Source organism: Cavia porcellus, unplaced genomic scaffold, assembly GCF_034190915.1.
Source record: "Cavia porcellus strain 051 isolate PalLab524CR breed Dunkin Hartley unplaced genomic scaffold, mCavPor4.1 scaffold_25, whole genome shotgun sequence".
Classification (NCBI taxonomy): domain Eukaryota; kingdom Metazoa; phylum Chordata; class Mammalia; order Rodentia; family Caviidae; genus Cavia; species Cavia porcellus.
The window spans coordinates 12,201,023-12,223,097 of NW_026947508.1; the positions used below are offsets into that span (position 1 = coordinate 12,201,023).

At 55.1% G+C, this 22,075-nt stretch overlaps 1 protein-coding gene across 1 annotated transcript in view; it reads right to left on the bottom strand.

The window, feature by feature from the left end:
• Positions 1-422: 422 nt before the first annotated feature.
• Padi2 (peptidyl arginine deiminase 2) overlaps positions 423-22,075 on the bottom strand; it is a 38,034-nt gene continuing 16,381 nt past the window's right edge. The window contains exons 4-16 of the mRNA XM_003471384.5: positions 21,473-21,534; positions 18,948-19,065; positions 18,271-18,396; positions 13,592-13,770; positions 13,150-13,253; positions 12,357-12,468; positions 11,497-11,604; positions 9,078-9,229; positions 7,455-7,599; positions 6,564-6,657; positions 4,727-4,812; positions 2,860-2,988; positions 423-2,572 (exon numbers count right to left, since the gene is read on the bottom strand). Coding sequence (XP_003471432.1) covers positions 2,339-2,572; positions 2,860-2,988; positions 4,727-4,812; positions 6,564-6,657; positions 7,455-7,599; positions 9,078-9,229; positions 11,497-11,604; positions 12,357-12,468; positions 13,150-13,253; positions 13,592-13,770; positions 18,271-18,396; positions 18,948-19,065; positions 21,473-21,534 — 1,649 coding nt within the window. The 3' untranslated portion in view covers positions 423-2,338. The remainder of the gene's footprint in view (positions 2,573-2,859; positions 2,989-4,726; positions 4,813-6,563; positions 6,658-7,454; positions 7,600-9,077; positions 9,230-11,496; positions 11,605-12,356; positions 12,469-13,149; positions 13,254-13,591; positions 13,771-18,270; positions 18,397-18,947; positions 19,066-21,472; positions 21,535-22,075) is intronic.

A 22,075-nucleotide genomic window follows, 5' to 3' on the forward strand; every position in this document is an offset into this window, starting at 1 on the left:
GGCTGTCTCCACGCGGGACAGCTCTCAGGGGCCATTTCCACACGAGCTCTCCAGGGAGTCGTCTGAAATCTCACCCTCTTTAGCTTCTCCCCTTTCCTCCTCTCGCTCCCCCAGTTCCCTTCTGGTTTCTCCTGGAAGCACTTACTAAAACACATCACTGCAGAGCTTATCTCAGGCTCGGCTTCTGGAAAACCCCACTATAAAAGCAGAGTCCCTTTATTGTGGTTATCAGCCTTGACCTTGGGTGGTAGCCACGGAACACGCAGCCCCTGAATACGTGGGGGATTCCGGATCCTTTGCTGAGAGACTTCACCTTGTGACCACAACAGTAGCAGCTTCAGGCCCAAGGAGGGGCCCATGTGTGGTCTGCATGGAGGCCCTGTCTGGGAACCCGCAAGAACATCACACCACAGCCACGTGACTTCCCCTTGGACTGTTTATTCGCTTGCTCTTTAGTCAGGCTCTTCCCCAGACATCTTTTAGCTCCATCACGGCCTCTTTTCCACAAAGCGGAAACTGCCCAGCTCTTGTCTTCTTTATGGTCCCCCCTGCTCGCTTGCATAGAATATTTCAAAATCAACACTGAAACAGGAACTTGGCTGAGTTTTGCAACTCAGAAGCATGTTCTAGGCCATATTTATAGACAGGGTCGGGGAAGAGCAGGGAGTCCACGGGGTCTGTCCACACCGAGGGTAGTCACACTGGGGTGTGGAGAGCAAGGGGAGGGCGTGCTGTCTGAGTCCTGGGGCTCCAGCAACCTCAGAAATGACTGACTCAGGACAGGAGCGCATCGCGAAAATCAACAAAGGCACGCTATCTCCGTGTGGGAGGCCCTCACTTCCTCCTAAGGTAGATTAGATAAAAATAAAAGCAAGCCCACAAACACACAGTAACCAAACACACACAAGACACACTTGAAGTCTCCAGATAAACGCCCTTAGACGGCTGGAGAGATCTGGGGTTTTGGCCTCTAAGGCAGAAGCCACTGTCCCCGGAGAGGGGGCAACAGCTCCTGAGGCTCTGGGGTCTGATCTGACAGGTGGTTCTGGCCCACCTGGATGGGACATGCACCTGTTTCATTGTGATGGTGACTTGCAGGAGTGTTTCTGGACTCTAGGCATCACTGTCAGGGCGAAGGCTGGCCATTTCTACATGGCTTTGCGAGTAGGGGCTGCCTGGTTCCAAGCCTGCTTTGTTACTAACCACTGTTCTCAGATCTGACACGCAGCAAATGTTTAATGGACGGTGAATGAAATAATCCAGAGAGAAATCCTGTTCCCCCAAGGACACACATCTATAACCTTGTCACTGGTTACACAATATTTTTTTGATCCTGCAAACTGTAATTACAATATACTTATTCTCCTGGCCCTAAAGGAACTTTTTGTTTCTTTAGTTGAAGCTGACTCTTTTCAGGTGGAGTCAGGGCATACATGTGACTACGTCCGAATGAGAGGGTCTTTGGCAAATGGACTAGTGATTTTAATAGGATGATCAATACATCTCTGGGGCTGCAAGTGGCTGCTGGGGACAGGGAAGGTCTGAATCTGGCTGGTGGTGAAGACGTTCTTGTTTAGCTGCCTGGAGAGATGGGATCAAGTACCGGAAGGGAGAACACAGAGGTGTGGGAGGAGGGAGGTCAGGGCTGTGGGAGAACCGAGGACCAATCAAGAGGACGTGGATGTTGTAGTGGGGCAGCTCGATAGTTGAACTCGGGCACATGGGTGCTGACTGGGGAGACAGCCCCCAGACGCGGGGGGAGAAGCCTGCTCTGAGGAGATCTGTTTCCAGGGAAGGCTCTAAGCTTGATTATTGGACCCGTAGGGAGTGGGGAGGGCTAGCCTAGGGTGTCCACGCTGCAGAGAGAGTCACGAGGGCTGGGAGGTGATGAGGAATCAACACTTCAAGGCGGCAGTGGATTTGAAATGACTGCAGTTCAAGGTGTGGCTGGGGCGCCAGGGTCCCTTTCTGAGTGATCAACCTTCAACTTTAGGGTTCAAGGACCAGTAATCCCATCTCTGGATCTCCTTCTTCTCCCCCACTATTCCAGAAACTAAGGATTTTTGGGGAATGGCTTGGATCCATGATTTTTTGAGTTTTGTTTTGTTTCTCATGTCAGGGCTCTGCAGATGCTGGCCACACACCCAGGTGTCTTCAGGAGGGACACAGCTGAGGCTCACCGGGGGTGACACAGGTCCTTCCCAGGGAGGGCAAGGCACAGTTTCCCCAAATTCCACCCCACTCCCCGCAAGTCTCCCAGCAGGGCCACCCAGTGCAGCTGAGGCAGGGGAAGGGCCTGGAGAACTCAAGGATGGAGGGAAGCTCGGGGACCCGCAGGTCAGGGCACCATGTGCCACCACTTGAAGGAGAAGGGCTTCCTGCGGACGTTGGTGCCACAGTGCACCTCCCCCAGGAACTTGTGGTAGGCAGAAATGTCGTCAATGAAGGTGCAGACGAAGCCCAGCGGCTCCAGCAGGCTGCGCACGTGGGTCTCCAGACAGCACTCATCCTCCAGCTGGGGCCCGAAGGGCTTGGGAATGCCCAGGTCCTTGTCCAGCACGATCATGTTCACCTGGGTAGAGGCAGTTGCTCTGTAAGCACCTACGGTGCGCCCGCCCTATTCTAAGCTCCCAGAGCCCTCACTGTAATCCTCTGATGGAGCGATTGGGGCAGTCCTCTTCATAGGGTAGGGAAACTGAGGCATGGAGGATGCTAACCAATGCACAAACACAGGGCTGAGTGGAAAACCAGGCAACCTGGGACCTGAGCTTCTGACTGGGCAGCCTTGTCCAGGGCTCCTTCTGGATCTGACAGCCCCCAACTTGGAGTGGACAGGGGTTGGCCTTCGGAGGGTCTCACCATGTTTGGGAAGAAGGCTCTGGCCTGGCGGTACTCATCCATCTTGAACAGAGCAGGCAGGTCAATGATGTCCTGCTCGGTCAGCCCCAGCTCCTTCTTGAGGATGTCACGGTTCCAGTCGATGCAGCGCTGGGTGGTGGCAGGCGAGGGCATCAGAGGAGGGACACATAACTGCCAGCTGGGCTGCAGTGTCGGGCTAAGGGCCCTGGCACTCCAGAGAGACTCCCAGCTCTCAGCAGGCACCTGGTCACCTCTCCTAGCGCCCCTCCTTGGGACTTGGGGAAACAACACCAGCCACTACCACTCACCGGACCCCGTGCCAGGTGCTTCTCTCCAGGACCTCACTGGCTCCCCAGGCCACCCCAGGACACTGGTGATGGCTTTGCTAATGATCGTAGCAGCAAATGCGTAAATGTGCCTGGCTCTGACCTGAGCACTGGACGCGGGTACTTAGTTAAGCCTTAGCCTGGAGGGAGTTACCAGCCTCACCCCCTTTTTAGAGTGAAAGAGAGTCACAGTGAGCTGGCTGGGTTCCTTTTGCCCAAAGCGGGGGCCACGATTTGCTCTCAGAGCTACCTGAGCCCAGGAAAGGCTCAGTGAGGCACCTGTTACGGTGGATACCTTGTGTCAACTTGAGAAGTCTAGAAGCTTAACCAAGTGACTTAGCAGCTCTAAATCCAGCGGTGTGGAGACAAGCCATCACCACACTAGGATGTTGTGCACTGTGTCAATCTGAGAAGGTCAGAAATATAACTCAGTGATTCAGCAGGGCTCAGGGTCCTTACTTTGTAACAGCCTCAGCCTGTGCAAGAGGACCCACGTAGGTGTGAGTGCTACACCCACCCTAGGACTGTAACCTGCTTCCCATGTAAGGGAAGAAAAGAGGCTTGCTCTGCTGCTGCCTTTGCTGGAGTGTTGCCCGGGTGCCAGGCCACCGTGCCTTGGAGCCAGCTGATTATAGACCGAAACCTCCACAAACAGTGAACTAAACAAACCTTTCCTTCCTTTGTTTTGGGCATTGGGTATTTTGTCTCAGCAACAAAACAAGAGAAAAATAACCAAGACAGATGCCTATAATAAAGCCAGCTTTCAAACAGCCAGTGAGGGGACTGGTGACCTTCACTGGATCTTACATCACTTTCCTGGAATTCATCCCACCCCTTCTTCTGCAGGTTGTTGGGCTGTCGGCCCAGTGAGTACCCTGTTGCCTCTACCGCTTTGCTCTGGTAGTCAAGTTAGGGATGGGCAGTCACTCAGAATTAAGCAAATCAATGTACAGAGCCCTTGGTTTAAGTTGGGTCAAATCAGAGTGAAATGCTAGCTCTTGTTTAATTGTTGCAGGGCACAAAAAAGTTCTTTTTTGTTCCTGATATGCTGGGTATATGTTGGCCCTAAACCATTTGCAGCCTGAGGGCACCTGCAGAGACCAGGAAGTGCAGAGAAATGGACCTGGAACCTTGATCAACCTGTGCCTGAAATCTATACCACTGTGAGACTTTCCATTTGTATGAATCAATCATATCTTCTTGCTTAAACCCATCTGAGTTGACTTGTACTTATATGAGCATTTTTCTGGGAAGCAGGTCAGAAGCGTTTATCATGCTCTGAAGGAATGTGTCTTCCCTAGATGACACACAGTGCCTGGCAGAGATCCTGGTCCTTGGCACTGCTGGTGCCCCTACCTTCCTGGAGCTTCCAAGCCTGCTAGAAAGGACTGTGATGCCCCTTTATTTAAGGAGGCTGCTCTCGGGCTTGTCAAGGCCCTCTAGGTGCTGGCACACTCTGGACCATGAGCCCTGGGCAGGAGCCCCAGAGGCTGGGCGTTCTCCACGATGGGGATGTGCGCCTGGCCCCTCCCGGGCCTCACCTGGAAGTAGTGGTTCTCCTTCACGAGGTCCTCACTGGACAGGATCTTGTTGATGGTGATCCTCTTGCTGCTCATACCCCCAAGGCCTGCGGAGGTCAGAGGTCAGGACAGTCAGACCCGACACACACGGGCAGGACTTGGAGGGGGTCTAGGGGGTGAAGCCAGGCAGAGGCCCAGCAGGGAGGGAACCCCGTGCCCTCTGCCTGAGGAGGGCCTGTGTGCTCCTTTCTCCTGCGTGGGCCCTGTCACCTGGGAGGAGAAAGGGGTGGCAGCTGCCTTGCTCTCAATCTGGGCAGCAACTGGGGGTGACATAAGCAGCCACCTGCTGCAGCTGACCAGAACGAGTGTCAGAGCAGCCGCACCACCTTTCCTGTTGTCCAGACTCACCCCCAGCTTGGCCCCGCCCTGCAGAGGAGCCTGTCTCTGCCTCCAGCCCTCCTGATACCTTGTGATTAGTGACACCTAAGGTGCACTGAGCATCTGCTCTTCTAGGGCTCTATGCTGATGGCCCCATTAGTCCTCCCCATATTTCTATGCCAGGGAAGGAAACTGAGGCACAGAGTGGTTTATGTGACTTGTCCAGGGGCTCTCAAGCAGCTCCTGGCTGAGCTGGTGGGCACAACAGAGGCCAACAGCAGAGCCCTGCCCCTCACCGTACCCTGCCTGAGCTAGGAGGAGCGTGCTGGACACTTGCACTTCCTAAACTGGAAAACGGCAGAGATCAGGCCGGGCGGGGCATGGAGCTCAGCGATTGTGCCTTGGCTTAACGCGTGCCAGGACCTGGGTTTGATCCCCCAGCACCGCAAGAGAAAAAAGGAGAAAGAAGAAGAGAGAGGGGCTGATGGACCTTATCTGAGCCGTCTCCACACTTCTCAACCTCGTTAGCACAAAAGTAACCACAGCTCCTGTGTCCTATGGGTACATTTTAGGCTCCGTTTAGCAGCAAAGGAAGGTTCCAAAGGTCAAGCCTCACTCCTGCCCATCCAGGAAGGAACTCTCCTGCAGGGCTGGGGTTTGTTACACACAGTGTCCTCCTCTGGGCCTTTCTGTTCCTGACGCCACCAGCAGCCAGGAATGCTGACTTTGGATGCGAAGGACAGAGATGAAAGTGGGCAGCCTCGGTTTGACACAGGCATTTGGGTGTGAGATAGACTGGGACTGAGCACCTAAAACGCAGCACAACTACAGAAAAAGTTGGATAATGGGCATATACAGAGGTGATGGTGATTCAACACCGCACACGTATCTCGGTCCCCATACTGTGTCTTCGACTAAACGGTAGGAGAGTGATGTAATTTCATCACAATAAGAGCAACCAACAAGCAGCAAGAGTGGGCCTGGCCTCTGACCCGGCTGGCGGGCTCCGCTGATCACCGGCCTCCTCTCCCATGATTAATTTAAGGACGGCACTTGGCCGGGTCTACACCGCCCCAGTTAGGCAGAGGTCTAAATTACCCCACTCATTTCTCATTCTGGGACCCAGAGTGATGATGCCTCACTGTCATCATGGCTGTCACAGCTCGCTTTTCTTCCTGGCCCTAAACTGTGCTTGGTCTGTTTTCCTCTCTGTCTCCCTTGTGAACCACAAGCTCCCGGGCGCCAACCGTGCACAGGTGTTGGAACCTGTGACTCCCGTGGGCTGGCACACATTGAGTCCTGGAAAAACAATCTGTGCTTTTGGTGACAGGAAGGACGAGGGGTGGCCCAGTGAGCCACTTGGCTACAGCAAGGGACACAGAGGCCTGGGTGGGCTAGCCCTGTGGTGGGCTGGTTCACACCGGCCCCATCCTGCTGAGGGTGTCTTGGGGACTCGACACCGAGGCTCTTGGTCACTCACCTTTGAACATGATGGCTTCACCATGGCCTTCCCTTTGCTTCTCTCGGAAGAGTTTGTAGCAGGCTGAGGTGCTGGCCATGAGCAGCCGGAATTCCTGTGAGAGACAGCCAGGCGGGTAAGACGGCCGGGGAGCAGGGAGGGGCCCTGTGCTGTCTGTCTCCAAGCACTATTTCTCACCTTCCCACCATCCCTGCAATGCACGGAGTCTAAGCTCAGAGTCAAAGGCGGCCGTGGACAGAGTGGAAGGACTTCCCCCAGATGCTGTGAGCAGGCCACGGGCACAGGATTTCCGGGGTTTGGGGTGGCAGCCACTCCTTTTCAGAAAATGAAGCTGCAGACCCCAACCCATCCCTCTCTAGAGCATCATGGCCATTATGGCAGCCACCAGCATCGGGTGACAATTTAACAATGGTTACTCTAAACAGAGGTGTGAGCTGGGTGTGGTGGTGCACCCCTGTAATCCCAGCACTCAGGAGGCTGAGGCAAGAGGATCCTTCTGAGTTCGAGGCCAACCTGGGCCACAGAGTGAGCTCAAGGCCAGCCTGAACCGCAGAGTGACACCCCGTCTTAAAACACAAGAATGAATAAATAAAAATAAAAATAATTTTTAAAAAGGTGTGCTAGGAGAATAAAACATTCACCAGATTATAGAGACTTAGTAAGAAAAAAAGAATAAAAAACTACCGATTAATTGCTTTTTATCTTGATGACATACTTAAATGCTGGTATCGGGTTAGAACAGACCAGGGCCAACCACAGCCCACGAACCAGCTTCAGCCCACTTCCCGTTTCCTCGCTTCCATCTAGCTCCTGCCTTCTGCTGGCCACGGCGGGCACCCACGGGCTCTCCGCTCGCCCTTCTGCTCGCTTCAGTCTTGGGGACAAGCTCACCTTTTTGCCCGGGATGGGGACGAAGGTCATGAACTCGTCCACGTGACCCACTCTCAGCCAGTCCGAGTAGAGCTCCACAGGTGCCTGCACCTGCTGGGCCTTCAGGAAGTCGCGCACCACCTTGGTCATCCGCCGCCCGCCAGACCTGGGGTGAAGTTGGGGGGTGGCTCTTCAGAGGGTCCCCCGCCCTGCCTGCCGCAGAGGGCCTGCAGCCTGGGCCAGCACGGCCTGCACAGGCTTTAGGATCTGCCCTGGACCCTTCCCGAAGCATCACATAATCAGTGCAAGAGACACCTCCTCCAGGAAGCCTTCCTGACTGTGAGGCTCCACCATGTCAGTCTCCCCGTTGCCTAGTTCCTTATGATGGCCCACAACCCTCTCCTGTGACCCTGCCCAGGCCTGGTCCTGCCACCTCACCTGCCTCCCTGCCTCCCGGATCTGCTCGCTCCAGCCCCCTGCACAGCTCGGCCCTTTTGCCCTGCTGTGTTTATTGTTTGGAAGGCTCTTTGTGTCCTCTGTGGCCTCCATGGCTCAGCTACGAAGTCACGGCCTCAAACCCACTAGAGCGGAGTCCCCATGCCAGCCCTTCATCCTGCTCCTTGCTTCGTCCTCCTTACTCTGGTCAGTGCCTGGAGGTCTCCTGCTGCCCTGTTCACGCTCCGCACCCCTCACCCAGTGAGAGCCCCTGGGGCCTGGGGCTCTGTGTCCCCAGAACCAACAACAGCCTGGTACAGTCAGTCTTTAATAAGTATTTGTCTTTAAAACGCCTCCTGAACTCTCTCTTTGGGCCCCCAACTGCCCGCTCTTCTTCCTATTGCTCTATGCCCCTCGCCCCACTTTTTCTGTAGGTCCAATCTGCATATCTGTGATCCCTGCTGTCTCCCTGAGGGCTGGGGTAGGGGGTGCAGCACTTGGCTGGTTCTCAGGAAATGGCAGCTGAATGGAATGGATGAGTGACCACTGAGCGGAAGGAGAAGAAAAAGAGGATGGGAAAATGGTCACTGCTTGTGTCCCCCAGAAGGTGGAGTATCCCACGGGGCTCAGACGACTTGGCTCCCAAAGCCTGGATGTTTGCACTCATGCAGGTTCTTGGCAGCCCTTTTATGCAGTGAGAATCCGAGCACACATCAGTTCCCCAGCAATTGCCTTGACCAAGGAAGAATTTGCCTTTTGTTTGCTGGTGGGTTAATGGGGCAGGGAGTGGAGGTGCTGTGGACAGGTCAAGGGGTGAGGGACTCATGCTTCTTGGGCCAGGTCATTGTTTATCGTGTTTCTGTCATACATGAGGAGCCCTGAGGATTCATGAATGTGCTCCTGCTCACCATCTCTGTCTGTCTCCCTTTTCTAGACCCTGTTGTCTTTTTGCCACTAGTTTATAATCTCCTCATACACTCTCCCACTTGAGGAAGAGACCTGCTTCTTTGGGTACACATTAGATCCTAATTTATACTAAGATGTAAAGACTAACTTAACTTTTTTCCCCCAAAAAGTCACGGAGAGTCGTGGCCGAGGGTGATTTTCCCAGGATCTCACTACATACATGAGCAACCCAGGTGACCCCAGAAGAGAAACATGCCTGACCCTCTCCCGCTGCCCCAGGTCATCCACCCTGGCTTCTCTTACAGAGGGAAGCTGCTCCCGATGAGGATCCGCCCAAGGGGGTACGTCTTGCCGTTCACGGTCACCGGGGGGCTGACCTCCAAGTTCCCGAAGGAATCAAGGCTGGTGACGGACTCAAAGACGGGCTCCCGGGTCACGTAGCCGAAATCCGGGCCCTGGGTGGACACACACCTGTCATTGGTCTCCGGCAGCCAGGAGTCCTCCTTCCAGGGAGCTGCCCACAGATGCCCACCCCTTCGCCACCAGCTCCTGGTTGCCGGTCATTTCTACAGGGGCCCGGGCATAGCAAGGGGTGAGTGTGGGGCTGGATGTGAGTGTGTGTGCATCTGGATCGCCGTGTGTGCCTCTTTTCCCAAACACGGATGCACGGAGGAGACTTAAGATCAGTTCTCGTGTGTGCTCTTACTGTCCTTGTTCAGCTCTCAATCTTTCTCGGACCCTCAGTTTCCCTACCTGCTGCATTAGGTCGGGAGGTAGGTTGGTTATTATTCCCAGGGATTTGGCTTCCTGGCCCATCGCCCTGTGAATTCTAATATCTTTCTGCCAAAACAATAAACTTTGCCAGGCCAGCGTCAGGGTCACATGACTTGCTTTGGCCAATGAAACGTGAGCAGATGGGAAGTTGTGTCAGTTCTGAGCAGAAGCCCAAGGGCTACTCTGCGCATCTGCCTGCTTTGTTTTCTTCTTCCTTGCTAGGAGAATGGCATTTCTCAGCCTGGGCTGCAGCTCTAGAGCAAGGAAGGCGTGAGAAAACAGGTGTGCAGGCAGCCTACTGGCCACAGAGCAAGAAGCAGACCTTTGCTGGTGTCAGCCACTGAGACTGGGGGCTTGGTTGTCACTGCAGCTTTCCCTAGTGACAGCTGACCCATACATGCATGAATGGCAGATATGACATATATGCCACCCCAGCCCAACCCCAACAACCACGCTCACCCCAGGACCCTTGAATCCTTCTTAGTGTAGGGCTCCAAAAACTGGACTTGGCACACAAATATAACTCCACTGATGCCCTAAATTTTAAGGTTCATTTTTTGGGGAGTGGTATTGGGGATCGAACTCACAACCTCACATTTGCCAGACAAGTGCTTGTATTGTTGAGCTAAATCCCTGGCCCCTCATGATTTTGGGGAGTGTGTGTCAGAGTATAGGATCTTGTGTGTGGAACTTACACTAGGGTTGGGCCTAGGATTGCATGACAAAATTCTCTGTTAGAAAAACCCAGGAAGCGGGAGGGTGTGGCTTGTCCTGGACCAGCTGAGTGGCTCTGGGAAAGCCGTGCTGGGCACAGATGGCTGCAGCTTACTGCCTTCTCGCCTGGGGGCCCAGCTGGTCTTGCTCGTGAGCTGGCTCGAGATGGCTGGAGACTGGCAGCTGGGCCTTCACAGCATCACCCAGACAGCCAGCGAGCAGCACAACGCCAGGCCTGGCCCAGGGCTCCAGGAACAATGTAGTCCGGGGCTTCGGCGGGAGGCCAGCCTGGAACACTGAAGGCAGGTGGTGACCCAGGGAGGAGACAGCAAGCCTGGTTTTCATGCTGGCAGCACTGATGTCTTACACTCAACTTGAATCTTCACTATGACCCTCTGAGACCAATGTCATCTCTTTCCATTTCACAGATGAGCAAACTGAGGCTCACAGAGATGAAGTTGCTTACTCAGGGTCCTGTTTCTGCTAAGGGACTGCTGCTCAAGGCCAGGTCCCCCGGACCTTCTGGAGCCAGGCTCACCCTATCAGCTCTCCCACCTCCTCAGGACGAGGGGACAGGCAAGTTAACGCTCCCAGAAAGCAGGTGTGGCCTCCGAGCAGTCCCTGATGTCAACAGGAAGGGGTCCAGTGTGTGGCCTTGTGAGGTCCCAGCCTAACCTAGTTTGTGTACCATGCTGTGCCCAGGCCTCCCTGAGCCTGTTCAGGGTGTGTGTGGGGGGCGGGGGGGGGGGAGTGAGGACAGACGTGACTGATTTCTGTTCTGCTGTCACATGGTGGCCTCTGGGGTGCAGAAGGGAGTGATAGTGATCTCTGGAATCGGAGGAGTCAGATGACTTTAAATGCTGAAAACCATAGCTTCAAAGCCCTGATGAACTTTAAAAAATTTTTAACAGTCACACAACTCTGACTTTCCTCTATGAAACTTATTTTGCAGCAGGTGGAGGGCCAGGCCTGCATCAGGGGACAGAGCCCTTGGAAGTGGGCCTGGCCCTGTCTCCCACAGTTCCCATTTCCCACCTGGGAACTGCTGTGGGAGCATCAGTTATCACAGCAGAAAGGGACCTCAGAGGCCTCTGTCCCAGTTTGCCCATCTTGCAGATGAGAAAACAGAGGTCCGGAGCAGCAGATTGGCTTATCAAGGGCGCCCCCAGCCCTCTGACCACTCTGTCCTGCATGAGTCCTCCCCTGCTCCCACCACTGGCCGTCTGCTTCTCACCAGGAGCTGCTTTATGGGGAAGTCCTTGAGGTTCCCATCTCGAGGGGAGTCCAGCACCACAGGGAAGCCTTTGTGGGGGGCTTCAATGTAGCCAAACTCAATTTCATCCTGTGGGGACACCAGGGACAGCTGTGAGCACTGGGTATGCCTGTGAACATCCGTCAGCATTGTGGGGAAGGAGGGACACAGGGGCTCTCAGGAAGGAGCAGGGAGTTTGTGTCCCCTGGTCCCCGTATCCTCACCCACAAAGGATGGCAGCTCATCTCCCCACAGATAATCTCTGCATATCCTAGGCATGCTTCTCAGCAAGACTGACCTTATTTATTTATTTTCTGAGACAGAGTCTTGCTATGTAGCCCAGGCTGGCCTTCAACTCACAAACTAGCCTAGGCTGGCCCTGAACTTGCAGAGATCCTCCTGCCTCAGTCTCCAAAGTTTTGGGATTACTTTTATTTTTTTAGTACCGGGGATCGAACTCACAAATGCGTGCTTGCAAGGCAGGCACTTATGCTGCTGAGCTAAATCCCCAGCCCTTGACCTCTTCTTAAAAACAAGTGGCATCATCCTGAACATGCTTTCCTTCAAGCAGCAATTTAAAGTGAAGCACATTCTGTACTGGCCTCTGGCTTTTGAGCTGTTACACAGAGCTTCCCATGTCCCCTGCGGATGGATGCTTCACTGTTTTTCTGTCTTTAGTCATGACAAGAAGACACGCAACAGTGACCTCCCTCCCCATCTCTGTGCACAGGTTCAGGGACAAGCTGACAGAATCCTTTGCCCGGGGCTGCTGGCGGCCCGGTATTACCCTAAGCCGACTCCTCTCATCTGACCCCAGCCACGTGCCCCGCCCAGGCCCTCACCTGGATCCAGCGGTCACCGCGGTTCATGTACTGGAAGCAGACCTTCAGCTCACAGTTGGTTTTCTCCACTAGGTTCTTCACCTCCTTTAGGAACAGGTAGTTGTCCTTCATGCTGGAAAGATGGGGAAGACAAGACCCCCCAGAGGAAGGGTGAGGAGGGGACAGGGGCCACCCTCTGGGTGGGGACAGTAGCTGGCCTCTCTGAGCTGAGCTGGGCATCTGAGAGCACCTCTGCGGTCAGTCTTTGCAAAAGCCACTTGGGCAGTTTTTGTCAAGGTCAGGGGCAAAGAAAGCCAGGACGGGAGCTTTGCCCTCACCGGCCCCACAGCCTACATCCCCGGCTGCCAGACTTAAACACGAGCTATGCCGGGCCCGAGGGACGGGTCTGCGAGCCTCACGAGTTCCTCCTGGTTTTGCTGTTGACATCCCTTCCCCTTGTTTCTCACCTTGCTGAGGTTAACCTGGCACATAATAGGTACTCAATAAAAGCCTGCTTAAGGAGTAAGGGAGATGAGCTGAGTGGCCATTGCTCAGGAGGTCCCCAGCTGTGTGACAGAGGGCTGAAGGGGGACGGGTTGCTTCCGGAGCACAAGCCTTGTCCCAGGGCAAAGGGCTGGGCAAGTGCCTTTCTGGCTTCATCTCATTTAATCCTCACAATGACCCTGTGAATAATTCCTAGTCACCCAGCCGCTAAGTGACAGCCCCAGGAACCAAACTCAGGTCAGCCTGACCCAGAAGCCCAGCCCCCAGCCACACTGCCGTGCTGCCCCTCTGGGCCGTGGTCACCCCTTACCAGCACACGAACACTGACACAGGAGGCAGGATGTTGGGCGTCATGATCCACGGTGCGATGCGGAACTTCACGGTGTCCGTGAAGATGGGCGTCAGGGGAACCTCCTGGGCGTGGGAGAGAGTGTGGCCTGGTTAGAGTTTTGTGCTAACCACTGGGAGTCCGCCTCAGAACCAGGCCGGCCACTGCAGGGTGGGCAGGGCACAGGCTTGGGAGGCTCAGGGTTCTTGGGAGCAGGTGTGGCAAACGAGAGGGCCCTGGGGGACAGCTCAGAGGACCACAGCAGACAAGCGTAGGCCACGGGAGACACCCAGGTCTCCTAGCCTGGGCCCCCTGGGCGCTCTGAAGGGCACGGGGCACAGTGTGGCCCCCTGGAAGTGGCTGCCTGAGTGGAGCCACCCTCTGGTTCCCAGGCAGGCCCTGGTGGGGACATCGGGGTCCTCACGGCGTCCATGTACTCCAGCAGGCTGACGTGGATGGAGACCAGGCCCGAGAAGCCCTCGTCGGGGAAGCGGAGGCCTTCCACGAAGAACAGAAGCTCCGCGGAGCCTCCCGTGTACTTGACCACGTGGTAGAGCTTCTTTCGGCCCAGGATGTGGATGTAGCGCTCTCCGAAGAACGGGTCTGGGGCAGGGAAGGGCCAGCGTCAGCCCCCTGCCTCATCAGGGAGGAGGTCAGGGAAGTCACCATGGGGACAGGGGCAGAGTGGCTGTCTTCTCCATGTGGAGAAGCAGAAAATGCCACGGGGACGTCTGTGACAGGTCCCGGGCATTGTCTCAGAGCTGCTGTGTGCCAGCGGGCTTCTGGCTTCCTCGTCTGCACAGGGCTGCTTCCTGTGAATGGCTCATGGGAAATGGGGGCAGGTGGTAACTACACTGGTGTGGCACGGAAGGACGTGACTGCCCCCATTCCACAGACGAGGAAACCGAGTCACAGAAAAGAGAAATGATTCCTCCTCCGTTCACACAACCAGAAAGTGGTTGACCTGGGACTCGGATTCACATCTACTTGTGAACCCTGAGCTCCCATCCCCTTGGTATAAATAAACCATAAACGGATTCATTTGTACCAAAAATTCCCCTCTGGAGCATGAAAGCAGCTTAGGGCAAAGACCAAGTAGGTCTCTGGCTCTCCACTGTCATGGGGAGGAAAGGCAGGTTTCTCCAGTGTTCCTGGGCCCCTGTGATCTCCAGCGTGTCACAGTGCTGTCCTGTTCGGAACAGTCTGTTCCCTCCTCCCTCTGGGTCTTGGTTTGTGTCATGTGTGAGAATCCTGCCCAGATCCTCCAGGAGCAAACCAGGGGCTGCTGGGAGTTCTGCAGGCCCCTGCCTTCCCCCAGCCCCCACAGCCTTTCTAAACACACGGGCCAATGTGAGGGCAGAGGCAGCCCTGGCCCTGCCCTGCTGCCCGCCTGGCGCACGGTCTTGAACCAAGGGCTCCCGTGCCACTCCCTAGAGCAGAGGCCACTGGGGAATTTTCAGGCTGAAGGCACAGGAATGTGAATTATGGCCTCCGGGGGACAGATGTCACTGGGAAGCATCTCAGAGCAGCGCTCAGCCCCTGATAAGATGGAGTGGATGTGGGGAGGCAGCCTTTGCGATGCCCTAGTGGGGCGAGCTATGGGGAGGAGATACTTGCGCTGGCCAAGGCATGGAGGGAGGACCCTACCCAGTTCCACAAGGAGTTTCCTTATGCCCTGCAGAGCTGGAAGAGCAGAATCAGGCTCAGCTTAGTGCTTTTCACAACACAATAATGATTAGTGTCCAGCTGCCCAATAGTTAGAACAGATAACCAGAACGTTCCTGGCACGAACAAGGTGATTGATCAAACTCGTGAAATGAGAGGACTAGGTCTGGGATGGTTCTTCCTGTGGGAAAATGAGCTGGACTTCCTGAACCTCAGTTTACCTATCTGATAAATGGGGGATAATTCCATCTCTGCCACAGGGTCTCTGCAAGTGACACAGTATCAGCAACCTTGGTAACCTCGGTCAGTTAGGAACTGTGACCAAATCAGCATGTCCCTACCACAACACTCGTGGCCTTTCCATCGGACAGCTTCTGGACAGAAGGGGGAGGGGAAAGAAGCTATAGTTCACCGTAACTTCCCTAGGTGTGTCCAAGAAGCAAGGTGGGTAATTCACACCCTGAATGGCCCAAGGAACACTTTCACAGCCCAACCCAGCAGGCGAGGTCCTTTTTCCCCACAGAGGACAGTGTGTGTCCTTTGGCCTACTCTCTACGTAGACCCGGTGAGGTGGGCATGGTAAGTCATTCTCCCCTGGCACTCCGGCCTTCCACACCTCCAGGCAGCTGCATTGAACCAGTGCTCAGGGGAAAGACATTAGGCCTAGCAGCCAATTTTTCTTTGCAGAATTGGCAGAAGCCAGGCTCTCCTGGGGCGCAGGGACCTGGGGGCTCCTTGGGGTCTGAGATGGAGAGCACCTGGCCAGAAAGGGTGGGTCAGGTGGAGGGCGTGGTCTACCATCTGCTGTGGCTCTCTCCTTCCTGTGTCGTCTAGGCCCTGCGATTCACGTGTCTGTCCTCGCCCTCTTTCAGGCAGTTTGGGTGGCGCCAGGGAGATTGATTCCTCGATGGGAACAGTGCAGACATTGTCCCAAGGAGCCTCTGTCCCTTGTTCCCTGTGAACAGCTTGGTGCAGAGCCAGCTGCCCCCAGCATAGGCAGCTCTCCCCGTGGGCAAAAACAATGTCCCCTGTGAAGCTGTCCTCGTGCCTTGGGCTGGGGCTGCTGGCCACCCTGACCTCTGCTGAGCCCCAGGCGCTAGCCCCAGCTGGCTAGCGTGTGGTACGGCTTGGCGTCACCTTTCCAGTCAATCGAGCAATTCCACCTCCCGAGGAGACTCTGACAGTGTGACAGCTGCCTGGGACTGAGGTGTTTCCCAGCATGAGGGGCAAGTCCTGAGCAAACGGGGACAAGGTGGTCACCATGGCCTTGTAGGAAGAAATAAGAGGCCAGCTTTTGGAGTTCTGGGAAGAACATGGACTGGAGTAGGTCACCAGGCTCTCTACGGGGACTGGAGACATCTGTCCACTCCAATTGCCACAACTAGTGGTCACTGTAACGTTTGCCACAAAAGCAACAGCTTCCTGTTTTTATAGTGCCCACAGGTTGACGTGGACGCTGTCATCACATCACAGATGCGGGTCCCAGGGGTGGGGGTGGGGAGTGACCTCCCTGGGTGCAGTGCTTCCTCTTAAGGGATTCCTCAGCTCAGTCCCTTGTGCTTGGGGAGAGCTGGGCCTTCTCTGCTAGGATGCAGGTGACCAAATGACATTTCTGTAACACACACATTCTCGTATTCAGATTTAGAGAAAATCTCCAAAATGCTTGCATGGAAAAAAAGGAAACAGCCACAGATAAATTATTTCTCTCCATTTTGCTTAAGTACTCATCTGGGGATCCCCACTTGGGAGAGACACTGACTAAAGCTGGTGGTCACTGTCTCAGCATGTGACCCTCCCTACAAGACATGTGGCCCAGCTGACAGTCTTGGGAACATTGTCTTATCCCTCGCGGTGGGAGGTCCTCGTTTTCTTAGCCCCTCAAGAGGATGCATTTCGGTAGCAGGTAAGGGGCACAGTTGCAAATGTGGGACTGAATCTGAGCCCATTCCCAAGAGTGCAGGCAGAAACTTCTCGAAAACACTAGATAGCACTGTTCATGACAAGTCTCTGTGAATGCCGAGGCTGGGGCAAGGCCCGGGCCAAGATCTGGCCTGTACCCCTCCTGTGCGGTGGCAACTCTGGCCTGGAGGGGGTATAAACATCAACATCTCTGGCACCCTGGGGCTGCGGAGCCAGCCTGACTCCGGGGACATTCCAGCCTGCCTGAGGTCACCGCCTAAGGCCCGGGGTGGCTCAGAACAGGGCTGGCATCAGGAGCTGCTGGCCACTGGTGCCCTGGCTAAGAAGGTCCCTGAGGTGAGGGCCCCCTGGTGATTGCCCAGCTCTAGTGGGCCCATCCAAAAGTGGTCCTGGCCCCCAGTGTTTCCTGCACAGCTCTGATACAGGAGGTGGGGCGTGGTAAAGCTGGTTGGGGCAATAAGTGGGACTGGTCAGTTACGAGACCCCAGGGCAGCGCCAAATAATTCTCAGGACCCCGCATGTGGCAGACTGCATATAAAGACACAGACAGCCTGCTACCGTGATTCCACGTGGTGGGGGGCTGGGACCCTTGGGGTGCACTTTAAGTGGTGCTTTTATCCTTTTCTCTCTTTGTTTGGCTTGAGTTCACTCTACAGAGCTAATGTTTCCCTTCATCCTTCACCCCACAATTTCCAAATAAACTTTGGGCACCATTTTTGGCCTGACTCATCCCGTTTTTTGTCTGAGGTAAGAATTTTTTGCTCGAGGTAACAAGGATCTGCAATATGTTTAATCGATGAGTCATTTCTAAGGGAACTGCCCGCCAGTGCCATGACAATCTGCAGAGCTGTTTAACATAAATCAGGCCTTGGCAGTCCCTTGCTTAAAACTCTCTAATGGCTCTCCACTGTTCTTAGAATAAAATCCAAACCCTGTCACATGCTCTGGCCCCTCGCCCGGCTCCCTGACCTTGACTCCCAGTACCCCTGCTCTGATCTTTCTGCTCTTCCAAAGCTCCGATGGGTCCCCTCCCCCTGCTTCATGGGCACCGTCCTCTCTGCTCAGAACCCTTCCGCTAGCCCATGAATGGCTGGTTCCTCCGAGACACAGCTCAGCCTATTTCCCACGATATGCTATTTATTATGTCCCCATTGCTAAGCCGGTAGCTCCTTGAGGACAGGGTGTGAGTGTCATTTTTACTCTAGGGATCCCAGCTCCAAGACTAGCGCTGGCACCCGGCAGCTCGACACATGTTCATAGAACAAGCTTCAAGGAGTCCCAGGATATAACACATCCCCTGCACAGTGGGGACCCAGCATACCCTTTCACCGGCTGGAGGAACCGCAGGCCGTTCCTGGAGGGTGACAACAGCACCTCTTTTAAAAGTCAGAGACACCAGAGGCGCCTCGGAGGCAACGCCCACCTGGGCTCAGGTCTCACGAAGGCCCGGGGCTCTGGGAAAGGGGACTGAACGCACTAAGGGGTGCGGGCTGGGAGGGCAGGGCTGGGCTCACTCACTCTCCACGTAGAACACGCCCACTTTGTCTGAGTCCGACACGGAAATGTAGAGAACAATCTCATATCCAGCAGGCAGGTGGTCCGGGCCCTTGGTGCGCAGGATCATCTGGGACATGTCCTTGAGGTCTGGGGACACGACACAGGAAGGTTAGCAGGAGGGGACTGCTGCAGGGGTCCCTTTCACTTTTATAATCAGGAAAAGGACAAGGTCACACATGTGTCTTATGGGAATCATAGGGAAACATACAAAAGGAAAAGCCACCTGTAATCTGAGCGCTCTGGAGGCTGAGGCGGGTGGCTCAGTCTGGGCAACTCAGTAAGACCTTGTCTCAAAATAAAGAGTGAAAAATGGGCTGGGGATGTAGCTCAGTGCGAAGGCACTGAGTTCAAATCCCAGTACAAAAAAAAAAAAAAAAAGCATGGGGCAGGAAAGACTGGTCACTACCTCGGACACTAGAGATGACCACTTGTTAACATTTTAGGAATTTCCTTTCCAGTTATTTTCTACCTGTGTGTTCCAGTTGGACCATATTTACAATTCTGTCTTCTGCTTTGAGCTCAAGAGGATATTTGAGGCCATCGTGTCCAGGAGGCCCGAATCCCCCCCTCCCTCACCCTGCCCAGGACGGGGGTGATGGTTCCCTTGCCCTTGTCCCCCAGGGTGGCCCCGCGGGCACCTTGCTTGCTGTAGACCTTCTCGTCACTGCAGTCCTCCTTGGGCAGCCAGGGTGTGTCTCGGTCACAGTTCACCAGCAGGATGGCTCCCTGGCCCTCGGGGCCCCAGGTCCAGGATGCCTGCATGGCAGGGAAAGAGGCCAGTGCTCTCTTACTCTCCCAGAAGACCCCGAGGGACACTGGAGAGACCACTCAGGATGCAGATAAAGAGAAACCACCACACGCTGGGGTGGCAGCTGTGATCTAGCAGGCACGAATCCCCAGAGAGGACCCATGGGAGCTTCTGAGTCAGGTTCGAGCAGGGTGGCACACAGGAAGGCCAAGCAGGGCAGGCGACCTCGGCTCTGAGTCAAGGAGGAGGTAGGAAGCTGAGGCAAAGGGACAAACAGATGGACATTCTGGGGAGGCCCTAAGGTCCCTTAGGACGGTGGTCACCAACATCTTTGGCACTGGGGACCAGTTTTATAGAAGACAATTTTCCACGGACTGGCACAGTTTTTGTTGTAGTTTCTTTTTAAAATTATTTTATGATAGGATACATTATAAGTATATCCCCCAGTGTTAGATCATTACACCCCTCAGCTCCACCCCAGGTCATCAGGTTTCAGAGTCTCATAAGGAGCGTGCAAGCTAGGCCTCCTGCATACACGTGCAGTTTACGACAGGGTTCGAGCGCCTATGAGAATCTACAGCCGCTGCTGATCTGAGGCAGGACTCAGGCCCTGCTGCAAGCTGCAGAGAGAGATGACGCTCCCGCTGCTCACCTGCTGGGTGGCCTGCTCTGCAGTTGGGCTGCTACTGGTTCACGGCCCGGGGCCTGGGAGCCCTGTTGTTTTCTCCTGCAGCCCAGTGCTAGGAGAGCTGACTCCATCTCATCCCGCCATGTTGCTTCCCTGCATTAAACCCCGACCTGCAGGCCCCTCCATCCGCCTCCTCCTCCTGGTCCCCGGGTTGCTCTGCTCCAGCCCCACCGCCCACTTTTCTGCTTGCAGATGCCCAGCTCCTGGGCCTTTGCTCACACTGGCCCCTCCACCTGGGCCACTGTCCTTTTTCTTTGGCCAGCTCTACCCTCTTCCAGTCTCAGCACAATTGGGCCTTCTCCCAGGAAGCATTTTGTACCCACAGACCACAACAGTGTCCCTGGCTCCACACATGGCATCACACACAGGCTCTTGGGGGGCACTTAGCGATTGCGAGGACACAGCCACCCCTGCCCTGCTTCCTGGAACATGGGTCTGTGCTGGCCTGCGGGTCCCCCAAGGGCAGGTGCTGGATTTTTCCCATTCTGTGCTCAGCCCCTGGGCCTGACTTAGTCCTGGGGTATCAAAGATGCTCAGTGGATATTTACGAGCTTAGAAAAGAAAATGTGAATATTTCACAGGGCCGGGTGTAGAGACAGTCAGTTCAGGTTCTCAGGGGTTATGTGACTGGGCCAGGATTGCTCAGACCTTGGAGAGGCCACAAGCCTGCTTCCTGGAGTTGCTGGGCCTCAGAGCCTCTGTGGGACCCACTGCCACATGGCTGGGCCACGAAGATTGTGTGTGTAGGAGCCCAGCTACGGAGCCTGGGCGAAGGGGCTCCCACAAGGCCTGAGTCAGCTTCTTGCTGGGCTGTACTCATTTTATCTTTGCGTGTGTGCGTGTGCATGTGCGTGTGGCGACAGAGATGGAACCCCGGGCCTTATGAACACTAGGCAGCTGCTCTACTCCTAAGCTGTACTGCCAGGCCTTCCTCTACTCTTTAATAAAGCACTCACCTAGCTGGGGTGGAGCTGAGTGGCAGGGTGCCTGTCTAGCATGGATAAAGCCCTGGGTTTCATCCTCAGCACTAAGCAAAGAATTCAAGTCTTCATAATTAACCTAGGCTTCCGACTGTATAAGAATCACATATGCCTATGACACAATAAAATACAAATGATATAAAAGGTCAGAAAACTAAAAATTGTCAGGAGCAATAGTCTGGAGGTATATATTTACTAACAGACCTCAAAAACTAGATTGGGGAAGGCACAAAACCCATTGAGGTCGGAATGGCAGCTGCTCGAATTAAAAACACAGCCACCGTGTTTTCCGAGGACCCTGGGAACAAAGGAGACGCACTGAGCTGTTAACTGGTCCTTTGCGGGGAGCAGGGCAGGACGGGCAATGCAAGGTGAAAGAGGATAGGAAGAGGGGAAGGGAACCAGTGAAGGAGTCAGCAAGCATCAGGGCTGTGCAGTGGGGGGGGGGGGGCAGCGTGAACAATGCATCCCCTGCCCCCTGGATTTGCCCCCAGGATTCAAAACTGCAAAAAGGGCGGACATTTAAGAACAAATGCCTTGGCATCCCAAAGTGGGCTGGGGAACCAGACCCTGGTGCCGGATCCAGGGGTTCTGGGGGTCTGGGAACCCGTCCTGGGCCCTGGTCTCCAGCCCTGTGAGCCGGAGCTGTCAGCTTGGCGGGAGTGTCCAGGCTGCTGCAGGTCCCCACCCAGGCTCTGCCCCTCCCTCTGCCGCACTGCCGGCGCGTCCACCCCAACAGCCTGGTACCTTATTTGGGTTGTTCTTCTCCACCACACCGTCTCGGTCTGCATCCACGTCCAGGGAGATCTCTGGGGACAAGAGACACAGGTGAACCCCTGATCCTACCAGACAGGAGACCCCTGGGACACCGGGTGCAGCTGACCCCTTCATTCAGTGTCTGGAAAGGGAGCACCCTGCCAGGTCGCTGTCTCCAGCTCTAGGCCTAACTTAGCACCCCTGCCCTCCGGGGGAACTCAGGGGACACTGTGTAGCTGCCTGCTTCCAGCTTCTGAGGTGCTATGAGGTAGTCAGGGTCCCCCCAGTCCTGCGTGGAGGTGAGGGCTGATCCTCACTCCCACCTGGGAGTGTCACCTGGTGGATGTGAAACACCAGGCCCAGGGCCACCCAGGCGGCTTCAGCAGCACTGTGGCTGTCTGCTGTGCTTATAGTCTGAAAATGTACCGTCAAACCAAACGTCCAGTCTAACCGTGCGCATCTGCGTGCCCATGTGTGCCTTTTTCTTTCTCTCTCCAAACTTCTAGTAGCCTTGGTCCAGCTATAAGGACTGCGGATTTTCCCTCTGGGTGGGAAACAGGATCTCCAACCCCTTTGGATTTGGGGTGCCTGTGA